Source organism: Doryrhamphus excisus, chromosome 23 (genome assembly GCF_030265055.1).
Source record: "Doryrhamphus excisus isolate RoL2022-K1 chromosome 23, RoL_Dexc_1.0, whole genome shotgun sequence".
Classification (NCBI taxonomy): Eukaryota; Metazoa; Chordata; class Actinopteri; order Syngnathiformes; family Syngnathidae; genus Doryrhamphus; species Doryrhamphus excisus.
In genome coordinates, this window is record NC_080488.1 from 2288629 (window position 1) to 2308475 (window position 19847).

The 19847-nt window shown below is 39.0% G+C and overlaps 1 protein-coding gene across 2 annotated transcripts in view; it reads left to right on the forward strand.

The window, feature by feature from the left end:
• spock1 (SPARC (osteonectin), cwcv and kazal like domains proteoglycan 1) overlaps positions 1-19847 on the forward strand; it is a 73764-nt gene that overhangs the window by 32359 nt on the left and 21558 nt on the right. For both annotated transcript variants that reach the window (XM_058063045.1, XM_058063046.1), the window contains exon 4: positions 18687-18801. In XM_058063045.1, the coding sequence (XP_057919028.1) occupies positions 18687-18801 (115 nt within the window). The remainder of the gene's footprint in view (positions 1-18686; positions 18802-19847) is intronic.

Below are 19847 nucleotides of genomic sequence, written 5' to 3' on the forward strand. Positions count from 1 at the left end.
GGCTCCCCGGCCGTGGAGTTATGAATGCTCTGCTACTGGCACACTGACAATTCTACCATGCAGTTACTCTTATGCAAACAGTACACTAGAGAATAATGGATCCAAGAAGTAGGAGGCAGCAATTGAAAAATGGAAGTCATTTTAACAATTTGGGAACATTTGGTACTTTTCAGGGCCTGAATTACTTCTCATGAGGTTAATTTCCACCCAGCTGGTATGGGAAAATTTGCCCGTTCGACTCTTGCAGCAATTGAGAGTATAAATGTCTTTGGGAAATAAAAAATATAGTCTCGAGTCCTTGTCTTCTATAAAGCCAAAATGATGTACAAACTATTAAATAGTGCAATAAATCAAGTTATCTGGGCTTTTTTTTTATTGGTTTCATACCTAAAAGACAGCCAGACATACATTTATCTGTCTGAGATGTGCCGGCACTTTTGATGAATTGCACCGTAAGTTAGTGACTACACAGCAAAATAGAAGCATGGGTTTTCTCCGGGTTTCCTCCCACATTCCAAAAACATGCTAGGTTAATTAGCGACTCCAAATTGTCCATAGGTATGAATGTGAGTGTGAATGGTTGTTTGTCTATATGTGCCCTGTGATTGGCTGGCCACCAGTCCAGGATGTACCCCACCTCTCGCCTGAAGACAGTTGGGATAGGCTCCCGCACCCTCGCGACCTTCTTGAGGATAAGCGGTAGAAAATGAATGAATCAATGAATTCGCCTCCTATTTTGTGTGGAAGTGGTAACTTTTTGGCTACTTATTTTGTCTTTCCCCACCCTCGGCCATCTCTGTGTGGAATTTGCATGTTCTCCCCGTGCATGTGTGGGTTTTTTTCCGGTTTCCTCCCACATTCCAAAAACATGCTAGGTTAATTAGCGACTCCAAATTGTCCATAGGTATGAATGTGAGTGTGAATGGTTGTTTGTCTATATGTGCCCTGTGATTGGCTGGCCCCCGCCTCTCTCCCGAAGACAGCTGGGATCGGCTCCAGCACCCCCGCGACCTTCTTGAGGATAAGCGGTAGAAAATGAATGAATGAATGAATTCTCCTCCTATTTTGTGTGGAAGTGGTAACTTTTTGGCTACTTATTTTGTCTTTCCCCACCCTCGGCCATCTCTGTGTGGAGTTTGCATGTTCTCCCCGTGCATGCGTGGGTTTTTTTCCGATTTCCTCCCACATTCCAAAAACATGCTAGGTTAATTAGCGACTCCAAATTGTCCATAGGTATGAATGTGACTCTAACTAAAATTTGATGAATGAAAGTGACATATCAACATTACAAGGCACATCCTTATACATCGTTCTTTTTCTGTGCGTTCTGCTAGCACGAAACAGCCAAAAAAGCACATAATGGGATTCACCTATAAAGCCCCTCCATTAAAATGTTCCCTCTAAGCTGCACGAGTGCGCAATCGTGCGCTGCTCTCGCATTCTTAGCGCAAATCCAAGCGGCCCACAAGAGACAATCCAACCTGAGCCTGTTATGTTATTCCGAGCACGTCTACTAATCTCTATCGGTAGATGCCGTCTCATTATGTTGTCAATTGTCTGTGTTGAAGGTTAGGAATCGTACGTATCAATAGCAAACACTGTGAAGAATCATGATGAGCCTCACATAGAAAATGAAGTTGTAGGCTAGTGTCGCTTCTTGCTTGGGTATCTCTAGTATACTATATTCTAGTATTCTGTTCACTAGGTGACAGTAATGTCACACTCACATGAGATTAGATTACCTTTACACCACATGGAATCATGACATGTGAAACACAGTTATTCTCTCATTATGTGTGGAAGTGGTAAGTTTTGGGTTTCTTTCTTTGTCTTTTTTCCATATTCTGTTTTAAACACTTCTTAAATTTAACATAAAGGCCAGGTTAATTGGAGGTGGTCGAGTGGTTAGCGCGCAAACCTCACAGCTAGGAGACCCGAAGACAACTGGGATAGGCTCCAGCACCCCCCCCCCCCCCGGTACAAAATGAATGAATGAGTATGCAACCTAATGCCACACTGTGAGGACTTCCAAAGTGCATCATAAGAGGCTCTTGGATGTCGAGTCATTTTTTACGATGTAGCCAATAAGCTATAAAAATCTGAGATATACGCAATGTGCCTAAAGACTGCCTAGAGAGTGGACTGCAACACCTTTTCACGACAAGGAAATGCAGCATTTGTTCTTATTCCAGCTCACACTCCAGCAACACGGGACGCTCGCTGTTTGTTATCCTATACGCGTCTTCTCTTATCAGTTCCTCTCTTGCCAATTCTTTTAGCGCCGTACGCCGCAGATCAAAGATGGTTATGCCAGAACGTATTGTATTATGAAGCAAGACGGCGAGTAAGATTGACGGTGGAGAGATGGACTGATTAGAAAAGGGGAGCAGACGGATATTATATATTCACAGAGACCGAGGTTAATGAGGTGAATAATGTTTCTGTTGGCTTAGCAATACTTTGATTTTGAAACCATTTTGTGTGTGGTCGCAAACGGACAATAAAGTTTATTTTGAAATAATGGTAATGGTTTTATTTCATTTGAACATGCATCGGATTACAATTGAATGCATCACATAATCAGTTCACAGTTCCACATGTCCAAAAGGAGTAGGAAGAAGCAAAGCTTATTAAATCCTACCCCTCCATCTGGTACTTTTACAATCACTAACTGTTACATTTGTTCACTTCCTGCTTTCATAATATATTTTTTAATTATTTTTTTTAATTTAAAAAAATAATAATAATTTTTAAAAAAAATGTTAAAAAAAATTTAATTTGTTTTTGTCACGTACCGAAGTAGGTTCCACATGTCCAAAAGGAGTAGGAAGAAACAACGCTTATTAAATCCTACCCCTCCATCTGGTACTTTTACAATCACTAACTGTTACATTTGTTCACTTCCTGCTTTCATAATATAGTTTAAGTTTTTTTTTTTTAATAATGTACCTTGTACCGAAGTAGGAGGTGATATGAGCATCCAATGACATAATGGGTACCATAGTAAGTGTCAATATAGTGATATATATATAGCACATCATGACTCTTCATCCTTATATTTAGCAAATGTATTTTATTTATTAAATTATTAATTTATTTTAATAATTTTTATAAAATTTTTATATATTTTTAAAAAAATATATATTTTGTTATTTTTTGCTACGTCAAGTACGAGGTGATATGACCATCCGATGACATAATGGCGAGTGAAGATTGCTTTTATAGTTATTAGCCCATATTTCCACACAATAAGTAAGATTATTTTTCGTTCACCCTTTCAATGTCCACACCGTAGATTATTAAATAGATTAATAAATATAATACGAAAAAATATAAAAGAAAAATGTCACATCCACGAAGCCTGACTGTCAGTTCAGAAGCTCGAAAAGCTTTGTTTTGGTTACCGCTTAAGCCAAACGTTTAGTTTTTTTTGTGCCAAAATTGTTGCTACGGCAACCAATTACCGTCTCGGTAATAAATCACATAAGCAGAAGTAAACACCTGGAAACTGAATGTGGGTGAACTTCATTGTGTGTTTTGTTTTGTCTGCATTGTTACCTTCCAGCATCTCTCAGCGCCAGTTCGACTCTCCTTTGCCTTTCTGCAGCGGCTATGATAATGGCTTCCTATTCCTCGCTATTTGCAAGCCTCCTTTTTGACTTCCCCATCCCTGGATAATGCATCGGAATCACAACCTTACAAATCTGCGGGGGCAAGCTGATATAAAGGAAGCCTGAATGCACCGTCATAGAATACTGATTCGGGTATTTGTCTTGTTCACAGTACGACGGTTATCTTCTGCCAAGGACTCTTCCAAACCCTCTTGTCCATGCATCTGGCTTGGTGTCCTTTTCAGGGCGATTCTCCAACCATTCCAGATGGGTCAAAACGGAAAGTAAAAGCCGATGCCGACAATTGCTGACGAATAAGAATTCAGGCACTGATAAGAAGTTAGTATTTTTAAATGTGAGTTTACTACACAGGTACTGAAATATATTCTTGTAACGATAGAAAAGAAGGAAACAGTCATTTTAAATTTGGGGATTATGCGACGGATGGTATAAGGGAACGGATATCGAACACCAGATTGGTGCAGATGGTCACAGGTGGAAATAGTGAACACGGCAGCAAATGTGTGTTCCTGAAAGCATATGTTCACCTACTGTGCAGTACGTCTAAATATATGCATACAACTGCGGCTATAGTACTCATGTTTAATGCAGCACAAGACCAGCCGTGTACAATCTTGTTTATCGCGGTTTATTGTGGCTGCAGACCCAACAATAACTACAATAACTGCATTTCTGTAAAGTATGATTCAATATTAATATAAAGAATATTTTCCTAAATAGATTTTATACCATTATACCATGTTCACATCGCTATACTCACCTTTACACTCCTTTTCTACACCTCATTGCTAATGTGCAGGCTACGGGATCCTTGCAGGGATACAAAAAGTGACCACTTCCACACAAAATAGGAGGAGAACTCATTCATTAATTCATTTTCTACCGCTTATACTCACAAGGGTCGCAGGGGGGGTGCTGGAGCCTATCCCAGCTGTCTTCAGGCGAGAGGCCGGGTACACCCTGAACTGGTGGCCAGCCAATCACAGGGCACATATAGACAAACAACCATTCACACTCACATTATGGTTAATTTGCTAATTAACCTAGCATTTTGAGGCGGCACGGCGGTCGAGTGGTTAGCGCGCAGACCTCACAGCTAGGAGACGAGGGTTCAATTCCAACCTTGGCCATCTCTGTGTGGAGTTTGCATGTTCTCCCCGTGCATGCGTGGGTTTTCTCCGGGTACTCCGGTTTCCTCCCACATTCCAAAAACATGCTAGGTTAATTAGCGACTCCAAATTGTCCATAGGTATGAATGTGAGTGTGAATGGTTGTTTGTCTATATGTGCCCTGTGATTGGCTGGCCACCAGTCCAGGGTGTACCCCACCTCTCGTCCGAAGACAGCTGGGATAGGCTCCAGCACCCCCGCGACTCTTGTGAGGGTCAGCGGTAGAAAATGAATGAATTAATGAATTCTCCTCCTATTTTGTGTGGAAGTGGTAACTTTTTGGCTTCTTATTTTGTCTTTCCCCACCCTCGGCCATCTCTGTGTGGAGTTTGCATGTTCTCCCCATGCATGCGTGGGTTTTCTCCGGGTACTCCGGTTTCCTCCCACATTCCAAAAACATGCTAGGCTAATTGGCTAATTGTCCATAGGTATGAATGTGAGTGTGAATGGTTGTTTGTCTATATGTGCCCTGTGATTGGCTGCCGACCAGTTTAGGGTGTACCTCGCCTCTCGGCCGAAGACAGCTGGGATAGGCTCCAGCACCCCCTGCGACCCTCGTGATGAAAAAGCGGTAGAAAATGAATGAATGAATGAGTTATGGGTGGATGTTGTGATGTTTTTGGGACCAATAATAATGATAATATCTGTTTTGTCACTGTTAAGTTAAAGAAAATGTACGCATGTAACGCACACGCACCGAGAACTCAATGATTGGTGAAGATGCAGCGGGAGAAAAAGGCAGTTAAAGTCGCACCTCTGGTTCGGAAAAACCAGAGAGAGAGCACATGAATGGTGCTGAACAGGCTGTTTTCAAGGAACTGTCAGTGAACAAATCACTGACAGTGTGTGTGATTGTGTGTTTTTGGTTGTGCCCCACAGCTCATAGACTCCAGTGATCAATGGAAACGAGACTAAATGAACTTCAGATAGCAGACAGTCATTGCCTGCGGTCTTAGCAAGCAGCCCTCGGGCTGAATAAACGCATGCGGCAGTGACAGTGGCAAAGATTAAGAAGGTAACAGTGTGAAGATGTGCAACAAAGTCGGTTTAAAAAAAAAACACCTAAGAGATTTCCTAGAGTGTGGATAACTCCATAGATAACAACCTCCTTACATAACAAGTCAACGATGACCCAGAAAAGGAGAGGAAATTAATCAAAATAATTACCTTACATGCGTAATCTTGCTTTTTCTCGGTGGCTCCACGGTGCGAATTGTGCAAAAAAAAATATTTAATCAAAGTCATTCCATGTTATTAATGTCAAACCCTTCAAAGATATGTCAAACGTGTAGCAAAGCCTGCGTTCTTGAACATGTTAGAAACCAGCATTTGAAGCTCTGTATCGTGTATATTTACATGAAACCCTGCACAGAACCGAGGTTTGGAATTGAAGCTATTTTTAAGCATTTCAGGAGATTTCATATTTACTGGCAATATTTCATATTTCATATTTGAGAGGAGCAGAAGGACTGCATACTGGGTTTCTCCGCAACTTATTACCGCCTGATGATGCAAGATTAAAACGTGAGAAATGATTGGTTTTCGAGAAAATATGTCTCGTGAGATTAGTGTGTGAATTATGAATAATATATAGAAATGGAAATGGTAATGTGTGAGGGGCCGTTAAATGCTTTACTCACACTATAAACAATCCAAACGTTACTAGCTCGTGACATTTGGCTGATTTTTTTATTTATCCAATCAGAAGCTGTTAGCTAATTCTACATTTGATCAAAGCTACTTAAGATTTTGCCTGCATATGATTTCTGTAGTTATATACTAGCATCTATTTCACGACTTGGAGTCCTGGTTCAGCACTCTAACATCATGGGAACTGTCATCCCATTAGCATAAACATCAAGCTAATCTCCGGCAATGGGAAAAATAATTTATACATTTGTTTACATAACTACACATCAATATACACGGTTCATAGTAGCAGCTACAACTGCTGTCATTATTTTGACTTAGCTTTAGCTTTAGCTTAGCTTGTAGCTTTCATAAGCTTTTTCCTCAAAGGGTGCTGGAGCCTATCCCAGCTGTCTTCAGGCGAGAGGCGGGGTACACACTGAACTGGTGGCCGGCCAATCACAGGGCACATATAGACAAACAACCATTCACACTCACATTCATACCTATGGACAATTTGGAGTCGCTAATTAACCTAGCATATTTTTTGGAATGTGAGAGGAAAACGGAGTACCCGGAGAAAACCCACGCATGCACGGGGAGAACAAGCCAACTCCACACAGACATGGCCGAAGGTGGGGGAAGACAAAATAAGAAACCAAAAAGTTACCACTTCCACACTAAATAGGAGGAGAACTCATTCATTCATTCATTTTCTACCGCTTATCCTCACGAGGGTTGCAGGGGGTGCTGGAGCCTATCCCAGCTGTCTTTAGGCGAGAGGTGGGGTACACCCTGGACTGGTGGCCAGCCAATCACAGGGCACATATAGACAAACAACCATTCACACTCACATTCATACCTATGGACAATTTGGAGTCGCTAATTAACCTAGCATGTTTTTGGAATGTGGGAGGAAACCGGAGTACCCTAATTAGCGACTCCAAATTGTCCATAGGTACGAATGTGAGTGTGAATGGTTGTTTGTCTATATGTGCCCTGTGATTGGCTGGCCACCAGTCCAGGGTGTACCCCGCCTCTCATTTGAAGACAGCTGGGATAGGCTCCAGCACCGTCCGCAACCCTTGTGAGGATACGCAGTAGAAAATGAATGAATGAATGAGTTCTCCTCCTATTTTGTGTGGAAGTGGTAACTTTTTGGCTTCTTATTTTGTCTTTCCCCACTTTCGGCCATCTCTGTGTGGAGTTTGCATGTTCTCCCCGTGTGTGTGACTATAACTGCATACTTTAGGGACTATGGATCGGAAGTTGATTGCTTAGGTCTTCAAGTGGTGATCAGTACTTGTCTGTAACTGGCAGTCGCATTGCTGATTCCCTGTAGTTTGCAAGCTAAAGAAGAACGTGATGTCAGCTATGGGAAGTTGAGCAACATGAATGCAACCCGTCGCTATGGCAACTACTCCGGACAGCACTATTCTGCTCGATATTATATTATTAACACTGGCATTGACACAAGACATCAGAAGATGCCTTATAGTTGATGAGTTCGTTAATCGCCCAGCCCCAATTATGAGCAACTACAGCACAGTCCATCTACATTGCATTATAGCGTATTTGCAATAACAAAACCCATGAGAAATAACATAATCCCATGAGAGTCACCCCAGTACATGACTACCTTCAACCCTTCATTTTGTATCACACATTTCACATTTTACGGCACTCTAATGTTGTTAGTCTTGAAGCTAACCCTGGAAATAGTTCCATGTTCCTAAAGGCTTTGGCTTTGATCATTCTTTGTGCATTAGCCATGCCTCTATCTGCAGACGACAAACAGCGAGCTCGGTTATCTCTCCCCTCCACACTGACATCTCAGCACATTACCTGAGACAGAGAGCAGAAAGCAATTGCACCAAACACGGCTGGATTACGCCCACAGTTTCACCACTTGTGAAACTGCAGAGCTGAACAGTTAAAGGATGATTGTAAATAAATATTATGTTCCACAGTGCGGCATTGATGGGTTTCAAACAAAGCTTTTATCATTAATTCATTGCACTATTAATTACAGCGGTATTTAACCCTTAGATGCATAAGTCAGGTTGTTTTCTTTAAATATCTTCGTAATGGTTTTTTTTTTATCATTTCATATTCCAGGTACCCATTATGGCATTGGATGGTCATATCACCTCGTACTTGACGTGATAAAAAATAATAAAAAAATTTAATTTAAAAAAACTTTTAAAAAAAATACCACCTCGTACTTTGGTATGAGGTACATTATGTAAAAAAAAACTTTTTTTTTTAATACAAAAAAAATGCAAAAAAAACTTAAACTGTATTATGGAAAGCAGGAAGTGAACAAATGTAACAGTTACTGATTGTAAAAGTACCAGATGGAGGGGTAGGATTTAATAAGCTTTGCTTCTTCCTACTCCTTTTGGACATGTGGAACTGTGAACTGATTATGTGACAAAAATAAAATAACAATAATAAATAAAAAAAATTAAACTATATTAGGAAAGCAGGAAGTGAACAAATGTAACAGTTACTGATTGTAAAAGTACCAGATGGAGGAATAGGATTTAATAAGCTTTGCTTCTTCCTACTCCTTTTGGACATGTGGAACTGTGAACTGATTATGTGACAAAAATAAAATAAAAAATAAATAAATAAACTTAAACTATATTAGGAAAGCAGGAAGTGAACAAATGTAACAGTTACTGATTGTAAAAGTACCAGATGGAGGAGTAGGATTTAATAAGCTTTGCTTCTTCCTACTCCTTTCGGACATGTGGAACTGTGAACTGATTATGTGACAAAAATAAAAATAATAAACATATTAGGAAAGCAGGAAGTGAACAAATGTAACAGTTACTGATTGTAAAAGTACCAGATGGGGGGGTAGGATTTAATAAGCTTTGCTTCTTCCTACTCCTTTTGGACATGTGGAACTGTGAACTGATTATGTGACAAAAATAAAAATAATAAACATATTAGGAAAGCAGGAAGTGAACAAATGTAACAGTTACTGATTGTAAAAGTACCAGATGGAGGGGTAGGATTTAATAAGCTTTACTTCTTCCTACTCCTTTTGGACATGTGGAACTGGGAACTGATTATGTGATGCATTCAATTGTAATCTGATGCATGTTCAAATGAAATTAAACCATTACCATTACCATTACCATTACCAAAAAAAAATGGTCTTATTTTCAGATTCAACAGTGTAAAATGTACATTTTTGCACGTTTAAACTAAAACATGTTAAGATCAACTGTGATGTTTTTATTACAATTTATAACCTCTGTACATATTTCCATGAACCGCTGAATTATTCACACTTTCCATTTTTCACTTTATACAATGCAGGGAACCTTGCCGTTATTATATGAGATGTGATTCCAACACAAAAGGACAGACTATGCCACATTCTGCTTTTATTCAATCTATAAATAAATATTAATATTTCCATTTTGACTGTTTTGATTCTTATTTGACACACTGTCTTTATTATTAATTAAAAAATATGAGGTGCATTATCTTTGGTCCAATACCTAGACCTTCATGACAAGCATATTTATAACTCTTTCACAAAGTATACAGAAATATATACAGTATACAGATGGTCATAAATATTACCAAATGTCGGCTGTAACAAGGGCAATTAAACAGCAGCTGTGCCAGAAGGTGTTGCTAAGAGCAACATGACATTTGGACAGTAATTGCTGTTGGCAAATAGGAGTTTGGACAAACAACAGTATACCTCAATATTGCTCAAGTTTTTCAGAATTCACTAAAAGTACATATAAGTACAGAAATACTTGGACACACACAGTACGTTTTTATTGTGTGGTACCTACACGATAAACCAGGAGACAATATTTGAAAACTTTGTCTTATGAAAGGCTGCACGGAGGTCGAGTGGTTAGCACGCAGACCGCACAGCTAGGAGACCAGGTTCAAAACCTGAATGGAATTGGAATATTTGTGTCCATGTAAACGTGGCTAGTGTAGTATTATTAAAACTCCTGCATGTATTTATATACTTCGCCGCATCTTATATCCCTTTCATTAGTGAACTACTATACACAATGCATGATCAATCCTCTTAATTGAGTTCCATGTGACCTCAAATTCTAATGATGAATAATAAATATTAGCAAATCCCGTACTCAAAGTAAAATTTATTCACCCCATAGTGTTAAATGTTTTCATTGCTTTCTATAATGTGCAGAGGTTTATAACTGGCATCCATTGAGTTCTCTTGCCATGCTACACTAACTTTACTACAACGCTCCAGACGACTGCTTAACAAACAACAGAGCCGGCAAATGGAAAAACCGAATGAGGGGAACAAATCAAAATGCAAATTCATATTGTGACCTAATTGTGCACATTGTATTGTGCTGATTGGGTAATTAGAAAAAAAGTCATTAGGCTTTTTGATATAATTCACAGTGAGATTAGCTGCATGTCAACATAGTGTAATCGCAGTATCTGGAGTTTACTGTATATATATATATATATAGCTGGGCAATTCACAGCACAGTGTGCTGCCTATGACTGAATAATAATTATATCTACGGGTTCACCATCAGCCTAAATATACTCCTAATTAATTAAATTAGCATTTTGCACAGTTGGATTTTGAAGAATTTCAACAAAGTCAACAAACCACTGACAGACTCAAACAGCTCAGAAAATTTTTTTTTGTATTTTTTTTGTATTATGGAAAGCAGGAAGTGACCAAATGTAACAGTTACTGATTGTAAAATATTTTTTTAGTATTATGGAAAGCAGGAAGTGAACAAATGTAACAGTTACTGATTGTAAAATTAAAAAAATATATATTTTTTTAGTATTATGGAAAGCAGGAAGTGGACAAATGTAACAGTTACTGATTGTAAAATATTTTTTTAGTATTATGGAAAGCAGGAAGTGAACAAATGTAACAGTTACTGGTTGTAAAATTTAAAAAATATATATTTTTTTAGTATTATGGAAAGCAGGAAGTGGACAAATGTAACAGTTACTGATTGTAAAATATTTTTTTTAGTATTATGGAAAGCAGGAAGTGGACACATGTAACAGTTACTGATTGTAAAAGTACCAGATGGAGGGGTAGGATTTAATAAGATTTGCTTCTTCCTACTCCTTTTGGAGTGGAACTGGGAACTGATTATGTGATGCCCTCAATTGTAATAAAGGTTGTGAAGTTAAAGGTTTTTGTGTGACATTAAATCGTGTAGTGACCCCATTTTCACTACCGATGTTTGGTTTCGGCAGTTGTCCAGAAGTCCTCGGGAGTAATTGGGAGTGTGATCAATCACAGCAGAGTACTAGGTGTACTTGGAGGAGTGTCGGGGGTGGAGTTTGGGCATGAAGCAGGGAGCCTAAGGAAACACTGCAGGAATAGGCACAGAATCTGGAAGATCTAGAAAGCTTTCTGCGTTGGTTATTGTGTCTAGCTGCTCTAGGAGTCCACAACTCGATACAAAAGCCTGAAAATGAGTATAATAGATCCTTTTAAAGGATTTTGTGTGACATTAAATCGTGTAGTGACCCCATTTTCACTACCGATGTTTGGTTTCGGCAGCTGTCCAGAAGTCCTCGAGAGGACTTTTAAAGGTTTTTTGTGACATTTACAACATATTTCTCCATGTTAAAATCAAAATTTGACCCCTTTGTTTGTATTCTTGCTAGGCAATGGATTTTCTGTGTATTATTTAGCGTAATAGGTTTTGCTAAGTTTGCGGACGCCATCACAATAAGCGTGTTCTACTTGAAATTAAGCTTCTATGCATATGTTGTCCTTAAATGCATATTTGCTGCCCCACTTTGAAGCCGCCTTCAAAGACTTGTGGATGGATTTGCTTCCTTAGCACTCCTTTCAAAAATGCTTTGCTTCCAGCAACAAATTCCCTCCCCCACTCACACACCCACTTCCACTACAATGTGTATGTTTGTTGGTGTTTATATTGCTAGCAGGGCGGTCATTAATATTGTGAGATTTTTTTCCCTATGTGGAATTTTCCCAGTACCATTCAAACCGAGCAGGCTCTTTATCTTCTGCGTTCCTCACTTACATCCACCATGATATGATTTGCTTGTGTTTTCAATAATTAATTTTCTGGATGGTGAAGCCATTCTGTCAGTGCGTCCTCCCAGAGGCCCTTTCTCGGTTTTCATCTCTCCATCATTCTTCGCTCCGGTAGCTCTCACAGGCCAGCAGTGTGAAAACCCTAAGGGCCCGTAGACAATGCGGGGAGTGCTGGCAATTTTATCTCCTCATCATCTGTTTGCCTTGTTTCTCTCTGTAGAATCCCCACCCCGCAGGTAAAATAGAAGACCTTTTTAATTAGTCAAGGCATTTAAAGTGATACCCGTTTTTCTAACAACAACTATGCATTTGTCCCTCAGGAATGGTTTTGTTTATTTAATATGAAATTTGAGACGATGAGGCGGTGAGAAACTCTCAAAGGTTGAATTGTAGACCAGGAAAAAAGGCACACAAGAGTCCAAAAATACCTTGTTGACCTGCGCCCACCTCTGCAGCAATTAATCTTAAGGTCCTCCAGTCTGTGACGGGCGTTGTCAGCAACGTAGCTTCTTCCATTGCACTCCAAACAACGCTGTCTCTTGTAGCTTATATATGTATATACTCATATACTTATATACTTATTTTCCTGAACAAAAGCACATCAAGTAACAATTACACTGGTATTGCTAGAACAACTGTTGCTATTGTGACCCTTTAATTTTTAAAAAATATATATATTTTTTTAATTAAAACATTTTTTTTATTAAAAAAATGTATTAAAAAATGTTTTTAATTATTATTTTTTTTTAAAACAAGATAAAAAAAATAAAATAACTTAAACCATAGTAGGAAAGCAGGAAGTGAACAAATGTAACAGCAGGATTATAGCCATGTTATGATTTGCCTTGTAGTTAGTATTTTGCACCTGACAATGTAGCTTACTTCACCCCGTACTTCGGTACGTGACAAAAATAAAATGAAATTAAAAAATTTAATAAAACTAAATTAATTAATAAAAATTTTTAATAAAAAAAACTTTTTTTAATTAAAAAAAATCAGAAACAAAAATAAAAAAATAAAAAAACTGAAACCATATTAGGAAAGCAGGAAGTGAACAAATGTAACAGCAGGATTATAGCCATGTTATGATTTGCCTTGTAGTTGGTATTTTGCACCTGACAATGTAGCTTACTTCACCCCGTACTTCGGTACGTGACAAAAAATTTATAAAAAAAAAATTATTAAAAAAAAAATGAATTAAAAAAAAAATAACATTTAAAATTCTTTTTTTCAAGAAAAAATGTTTAATTAAAATTAAAAAAACAAAAATAAAAAAACAAACCATATTAGGAAAGCAGGAAGTGAACAAATGTAACAGTTACTGATTGTAAAAGTACCAGATGGAGGGGTAGGATTTAATAAGCTTTGCTTCTTCCTACTCCTTTTGGACATGTGGAACTGTGAACTGATTATGGGATGCATTCAATTGTAATCTGATGCATGTTCAAATGAAATAAAACCATTACCATTACTTCACCTTTAAATAGCACATTTAAAAAAACAATTCAGTACCCTTGGTTGTAATTATATCCTGTGCTCCCATCTTCAAAGATCAAAGATCCCAATCCTTAAAAACCTTATCCGCTCCAAAAAAGACATCAATTTTCCGAGCTTCATTTAATGAAGTTTTGAAGTTCTGGAGTAAGTTTTGTCTGAGTCATTGTCTCCTCCGTGTCATGTTCTAAGCGTTTGGCTATTTTATGTTTGGCTAAGTCCCTCAAGTGTAAGGCTTTGTCTTGACTTCCAATTTGCCTGCAAGCTGAGGTCACTCACTAATCCTTAATTGTCCTCCGTTAACTGGATACGAGCCCCCCCAACCCCCCCCCCTCCCACCACCACCACCACCACGACCTTTTCTGCCTTCCTCGTAACTCTTCTTCCCGTATTCGCTCCCTTCATCTGTCACTCCCCTGTAGCGATAAAGTTATTTTGAAGTGAAGTGAAATAAGATGGCTTTTCCCTGGCACTGATAGATGGAGGTGAGGACATTTCCAAATAACCGAGTGATGGAAAGACACCATGATATGGCAGCCTATCACCGGGGAAGGCTGGCGTATCATCTTGTTCCAACCACCGCCGAATAAGACAAGGCGGGCAACATTTAAAGGTTAGGTTTTTTTTTTTTTTTTTAAGAAATATATGTATATATGTACACGAGTTCCAAAATGTTACATGCTGCGGGGAAACTGTTTACATTTGAAATGTCGCTAGCATAGTGTTAGAAATGCGACATTCATAAAAATAATGTTTTTTTTGTGAGTTAGTGGTACTTTCTTCATGGACTATTTTATCATAAATGTCAATGTTTACAGACTATAAAACTGCCAATTACAACAATATAACTTTACTTTATTTTAGTTTTATTTAGTTTACCCAACATTTTGGAGTTTGCATGTTCTCTGTGCATGGGTGTTTTCTCCGGGTACTCCGGTTTCCTCCCACATTCCAAAAACATGCTAGGTTAATTAGCGACTCCAAATTGTCCATAGGTATGAATGTGAGTGTGAATGGTTGTTTGTCTATATGTGCCCTGTGATTGGCTGGCCACCAGTCCAGGGTGTACCCCGCCTCTCGCCCAGAGATAGCTGGGATAGGCTCCAGCACGACCCTTGTGAGGATGAGCGGTAGAAAATGAATGAATGAATGAGTTCTCCTCCTATTTTGTGTGGAAGTGGTAACTTTTTGGCTTCTTATTTTGTCTTTCCCCACGCTCGGCCATCTCTGTGTGGAGTTTGCATGTTCTCCCCGTGCATGCGTGGGTTTTCTCCGGGTATTCCTCCCACATTCCAAAAACATGCTAGGTTAATTAGCGACTCCAAATTATCCATAGGTATGAATGTGAGTGTGAATGGTTGTTTGTCTATATGTGCACTGTGATTGGCTGGCCACCAGTCCAGGGTGTACCCCGCCTCCCGCCTGAAGACAGCTGGGATAGGCTCCAGCACGACCCTTGTGAGGATGAGCGGTAGAAAATGAATGAATGAATGAGTTCTCCTCCTATTTTGTGTGGAAGTGGTAACTTTTTGGCTTCTTATTTTGTCTTTCCCCACCCTCGGCCATCTCTGTGTGGAGTTTGCATGTTCTCCCCGTGCATGCGTGGGTTTTCTCCGGTTTCCTCCCACATTCCAAAAACATGCTAGGTTAATTAGCGACTCCAAATTGTCCATAGGTATGAATGTGAGTGTGAATGGTTGTTTGTCTATATGTGCCCTGTGATTGGCTGGCCACCAGTCCAGGGTGTACCCCGCCTCCCGCCTGAAGACAGCTGGGATAGGCTCCAGCACCCCCCCCCGCGACCCTCGTGAGGATAAGCAGTAGAAAATAAATGAATGAATAAGTTCTCCTCCTATTTTGTGTGGAAGTGGTAACTTTTTGGCTTCTTATTTTGTCTTTCCCGACCCTCGGCCATCTCTGTGTGGAGTTTGCATGTTCTCCCCGTGCATGTGTGGGTTTTCTCCGGGTACTCCGGTTTCCTCCCACATTCCAAAAACATGCTAGGTTAATTAGCGACTCCAAATTGTCCATAGGTATGAATGTGAGTGTGAATGGTTGTTTGTCTATATGTGCCCTGTGATTGGCTGGCCACATTTTGAATCAATTTGAAACATAAAATTACTCTGCTGGTCCGGCTGTCGGACTCCATCTGTCGATGCGATACGGACGTACAAGTCATGGAGGGATATTTTATGCTAGGCACAACTGAAGTCTTCAACCTCGCCTGGCAACCCAACTCTCTGCCTCAAAACTTCCTCAAAGCAACATTTTTTGGTCTTTTGGCCAATTAAAAAGACGGACACAGCGAGTCGCGTCATTACTGCACCCTCCCGCGGCACCAAGTCCTGATATTCTCAACACAAACTTCCAAAAATGTGCTTAAAACTATTGTGATATTTATAGGATATTACACAGAAAAAATAGTATACGTACAGGATGTATTACCAGGGTGATGTCACAGCTCAGGAGATCGCCTTGAAGTTTATTATCTTGGAAGATGAAAAGAGACAGCTTATGGGCACGCCTACTGTATGTTGTCTACAAAATACTCCAGTAAGTAACCTCCAGTAATGTGGTATAGTTTTATATACATGCCGTGACCTTGTAGTAGCACGTACATTCATAATAACATGTATTTGTATTACATTTACTTGCAGTATTTTGGTACTTCCTTCCTTTTCGCATGTAGCATTACCTTTTGGTGAAGCTCATCACTAGCCGTCTAGTAACTAAACATGCTAGGTTAATTGGCCACTCCAAATTGTCCATAGGTATGAATGTGAGTGTGAATGGTTGTTTGTCTATATGTGCCCTGTGATTGGCTGGCCACCAGTCCAGGGTGTACCCCGCCTTTTGCCTGAAGACAGCTGGGATAGGCTCCAGCACCCCCCTGCGACCCTTGTGAGGATAAGCAGTAAAAAATGAATGAATGAATAAGTTCTCCTCCTATTTTGTGTGGAAGTGGTAACTTTTTGGCTTCTTATTTTGTCTTTCCCCACCCTCGGACATCTCTGTGTGGAGTTTGCATGTTCTCCCCGTGCATGCGTGGGTTTTCTCCGGGTACTCCGGTTTCCTCCCACATTCCAAAAACATGCTAGGTTAATTAGCGACTCCAAATTGTCCATATGCATGAATGTGAGTGTGAATGGTTGTTTGTCTATATGTGCCCTGTGATTGGCTGGCCTCTCGCCTGAAGACAGCTGGGATAGGCTCCAGCACCCCCCTGTGACCCTTGTGAGGATAAGCAGTAAAAAAATGAATGAATGAATAAGTTATCCTCCTATTTTGTGTGGAAGTGGTAACTTTTTTGCTTCTTATTTTGTCTTTCCCCACCCTCGCCCATCTCTGTGTGGAGTTTGCATGTTCTCAGCGTGTGTTGCACAGATTGCATAGAAAGGTATAACATATGGTGCTCTGCATTACTAGATGATCACACGCAGTAATGCAGTATCCTTTGTCCGTCCTTTACTGTACATTGTAGGTGTATTACAGTCTTACCGAGGGTGCAACATCTTTGGCGTATTTAATGCTGATAAAGTGTCTTGTAAACAGCAGTGCATTGTGGGATCAGGTCAGAATGTAGTTGATGATGGCATCAGATGCCATCTGTGGTTCCAATACAAGCCATTAACCTCCTCATGAACACAAGGACGCTGCTTTTTTATTTGATGCTAGCACTTGTACATAACGCCGACTTTGATCTAAACTCCCTGGGCTCATCTGTAATTATCCTCGTAGTGGATAACACTTTCAGGCATTGTTGTGTTTGAAAGCCACTTGTTTTATTTCTGACATCCTCGTTTTACTTGCTATGGTACCCATTATGTCATTGGATGGTCATATCACCTCGTACTTGACGTGACAAAAAATAAAAAAAAATATATTTTTTTTTAAAAACTTTAAAAAATTAATAAAAATTAATAAAATAAATTAATACATAAAATAAATTTGCTAAATATAAGGATGAAGAGTCTTGAACCAGTCATGATGTGCTATATATATCACTATATTGACACTTACTATGGTACCCATTATGGCATTGGATGCTCATATCACCTCGTACTTCGGTACAATGTGCATTATTTAAAAAATATATTTTTTTAGTATTATGAAAGCAGGAAGTGAACAAATGTAACAGTTACTGATTGTAAAATAAAAAAATATATTTTTACACTTTTTTTAGTATTTTTTAGTATTATGGAAAGCAGGAAGTGAACAAATGTAACAGTTACTGATTGTAAAATAAAAAAATATATTGTTTTTGTATTTTTTTAGTATTATGGAAAGCAGGAAGTGAACAAATGTAACAGTTACTGATTGTAAAATAAAAAATATTTTTTATTTATATTTTTTTAGTATTATGGAAAGCAGGAAGTGAACAAATGTAACAGTTACTGATTGTAAAATAAAAAAAAAATATTTATTTATTTATATATTTTTTAGTATTATGGAAAGCAGGAAGTGAACAAATGTAACAGTTACTGTGAACTGATTATGGGATGCATTCAATTGTAATCTGATGCATGTTCAAATGAAATAAAACCATTACCATTACCATTACGAATGTTATATGATTCTTTTTATGCATTAAAATGTAAATCGGGTCGTGCCGACGCTAACATAAAACTTAAGAAGGCCTAAGAACGCATATCCCGCACCTCAGTTATGACATCATCATCATTCTCTCTACCTCTCAAGGTCCCGACACGACAAAGGACCCCTGTCTGAAAGTGCGCTGTCCCCCTCGCAAGGTGTGTGTCAGCCACGACTACCAAACCGCCATCTGCACCAATCACAAGAAGCCGGCGCACAGGTAAGCGCCGCCATTGGGTGATGATTACTGGTTGGGTGATGATTACTATGCCGCCATGTTTGACGCCGATCCGCTTCAGTGAAAAGCTTAAATGAATTCAATACCAATTCATTCTTGTCAAACAATACTCTTATTTGTACTCTCTTTGTGTACTATCACCTCTAATTAGTTTGTTCTTTCAGCCTTGCAACGATCCCAATTTAATGTTTTTTTTTCCTCAAATGATTCATTTCAAGACTCCATGATTCCCAAACATCTGAAAAGTAATTTTTTTGCCCCCTTGCATTTTGTCACCGGGTTTAATTGATTTCTTCAAGTCATTAGCTTCAAGTCAATTTGTTTTGATTCTTCTTGCCCTTGGTATTGAATTAATAACACATCCAATTTACCGCTTAATGCATCAAATGATTCCACTGCAATCTGCATCATCTGTACTATCGCAACGCATCCCTCACTTAAGCTACGGACCGTGAAGTCATTTTAGACGTTCATATTCCATCATTTTTGATGCAGTAGCTAAATACTTTTGTATTGTACACGTTATTGAAAATCTTATTGCAATCTCGAGTGGCACCGGTACTTCCACTTCATGATATTGTTTGGCGTCTTTGTCTTAAACTACACGCTCTCAGATATTTGTCTACTTGTTGTGCAGCGTTTTTGTGTCCTTGTTAGACACAGTTTGTGTTGCTCTCTGAAGGGAGTAGTTAACAGCATGGTAAGAGATTTTTGTTTTAGTTTCGATTTTTATAGATGGGTTTTCTAATAATCTATTAGCATTATAAAATGATGAACTTGGATTGTGCAGCGTTTTTCTGTCCTTGTTAGACACAGTTTGTGTTGCTCTCTGAAGGGAGTAGTTAACAGCATGGTAAGAGATTTTAGTTTTAGTTTAGATTTTTATAGATGGGTTTTCTAATAATCTATTAGCCTTATAAAATGATGAACTTGGATTGTGCAGCGTTTTTCTGTCCTTGTTAGACCCAGTTTGTGCTGCTCTCTGAGGGGAGTAGTTAACAGCATGGTAAGATATTTTAGTTTTAGTT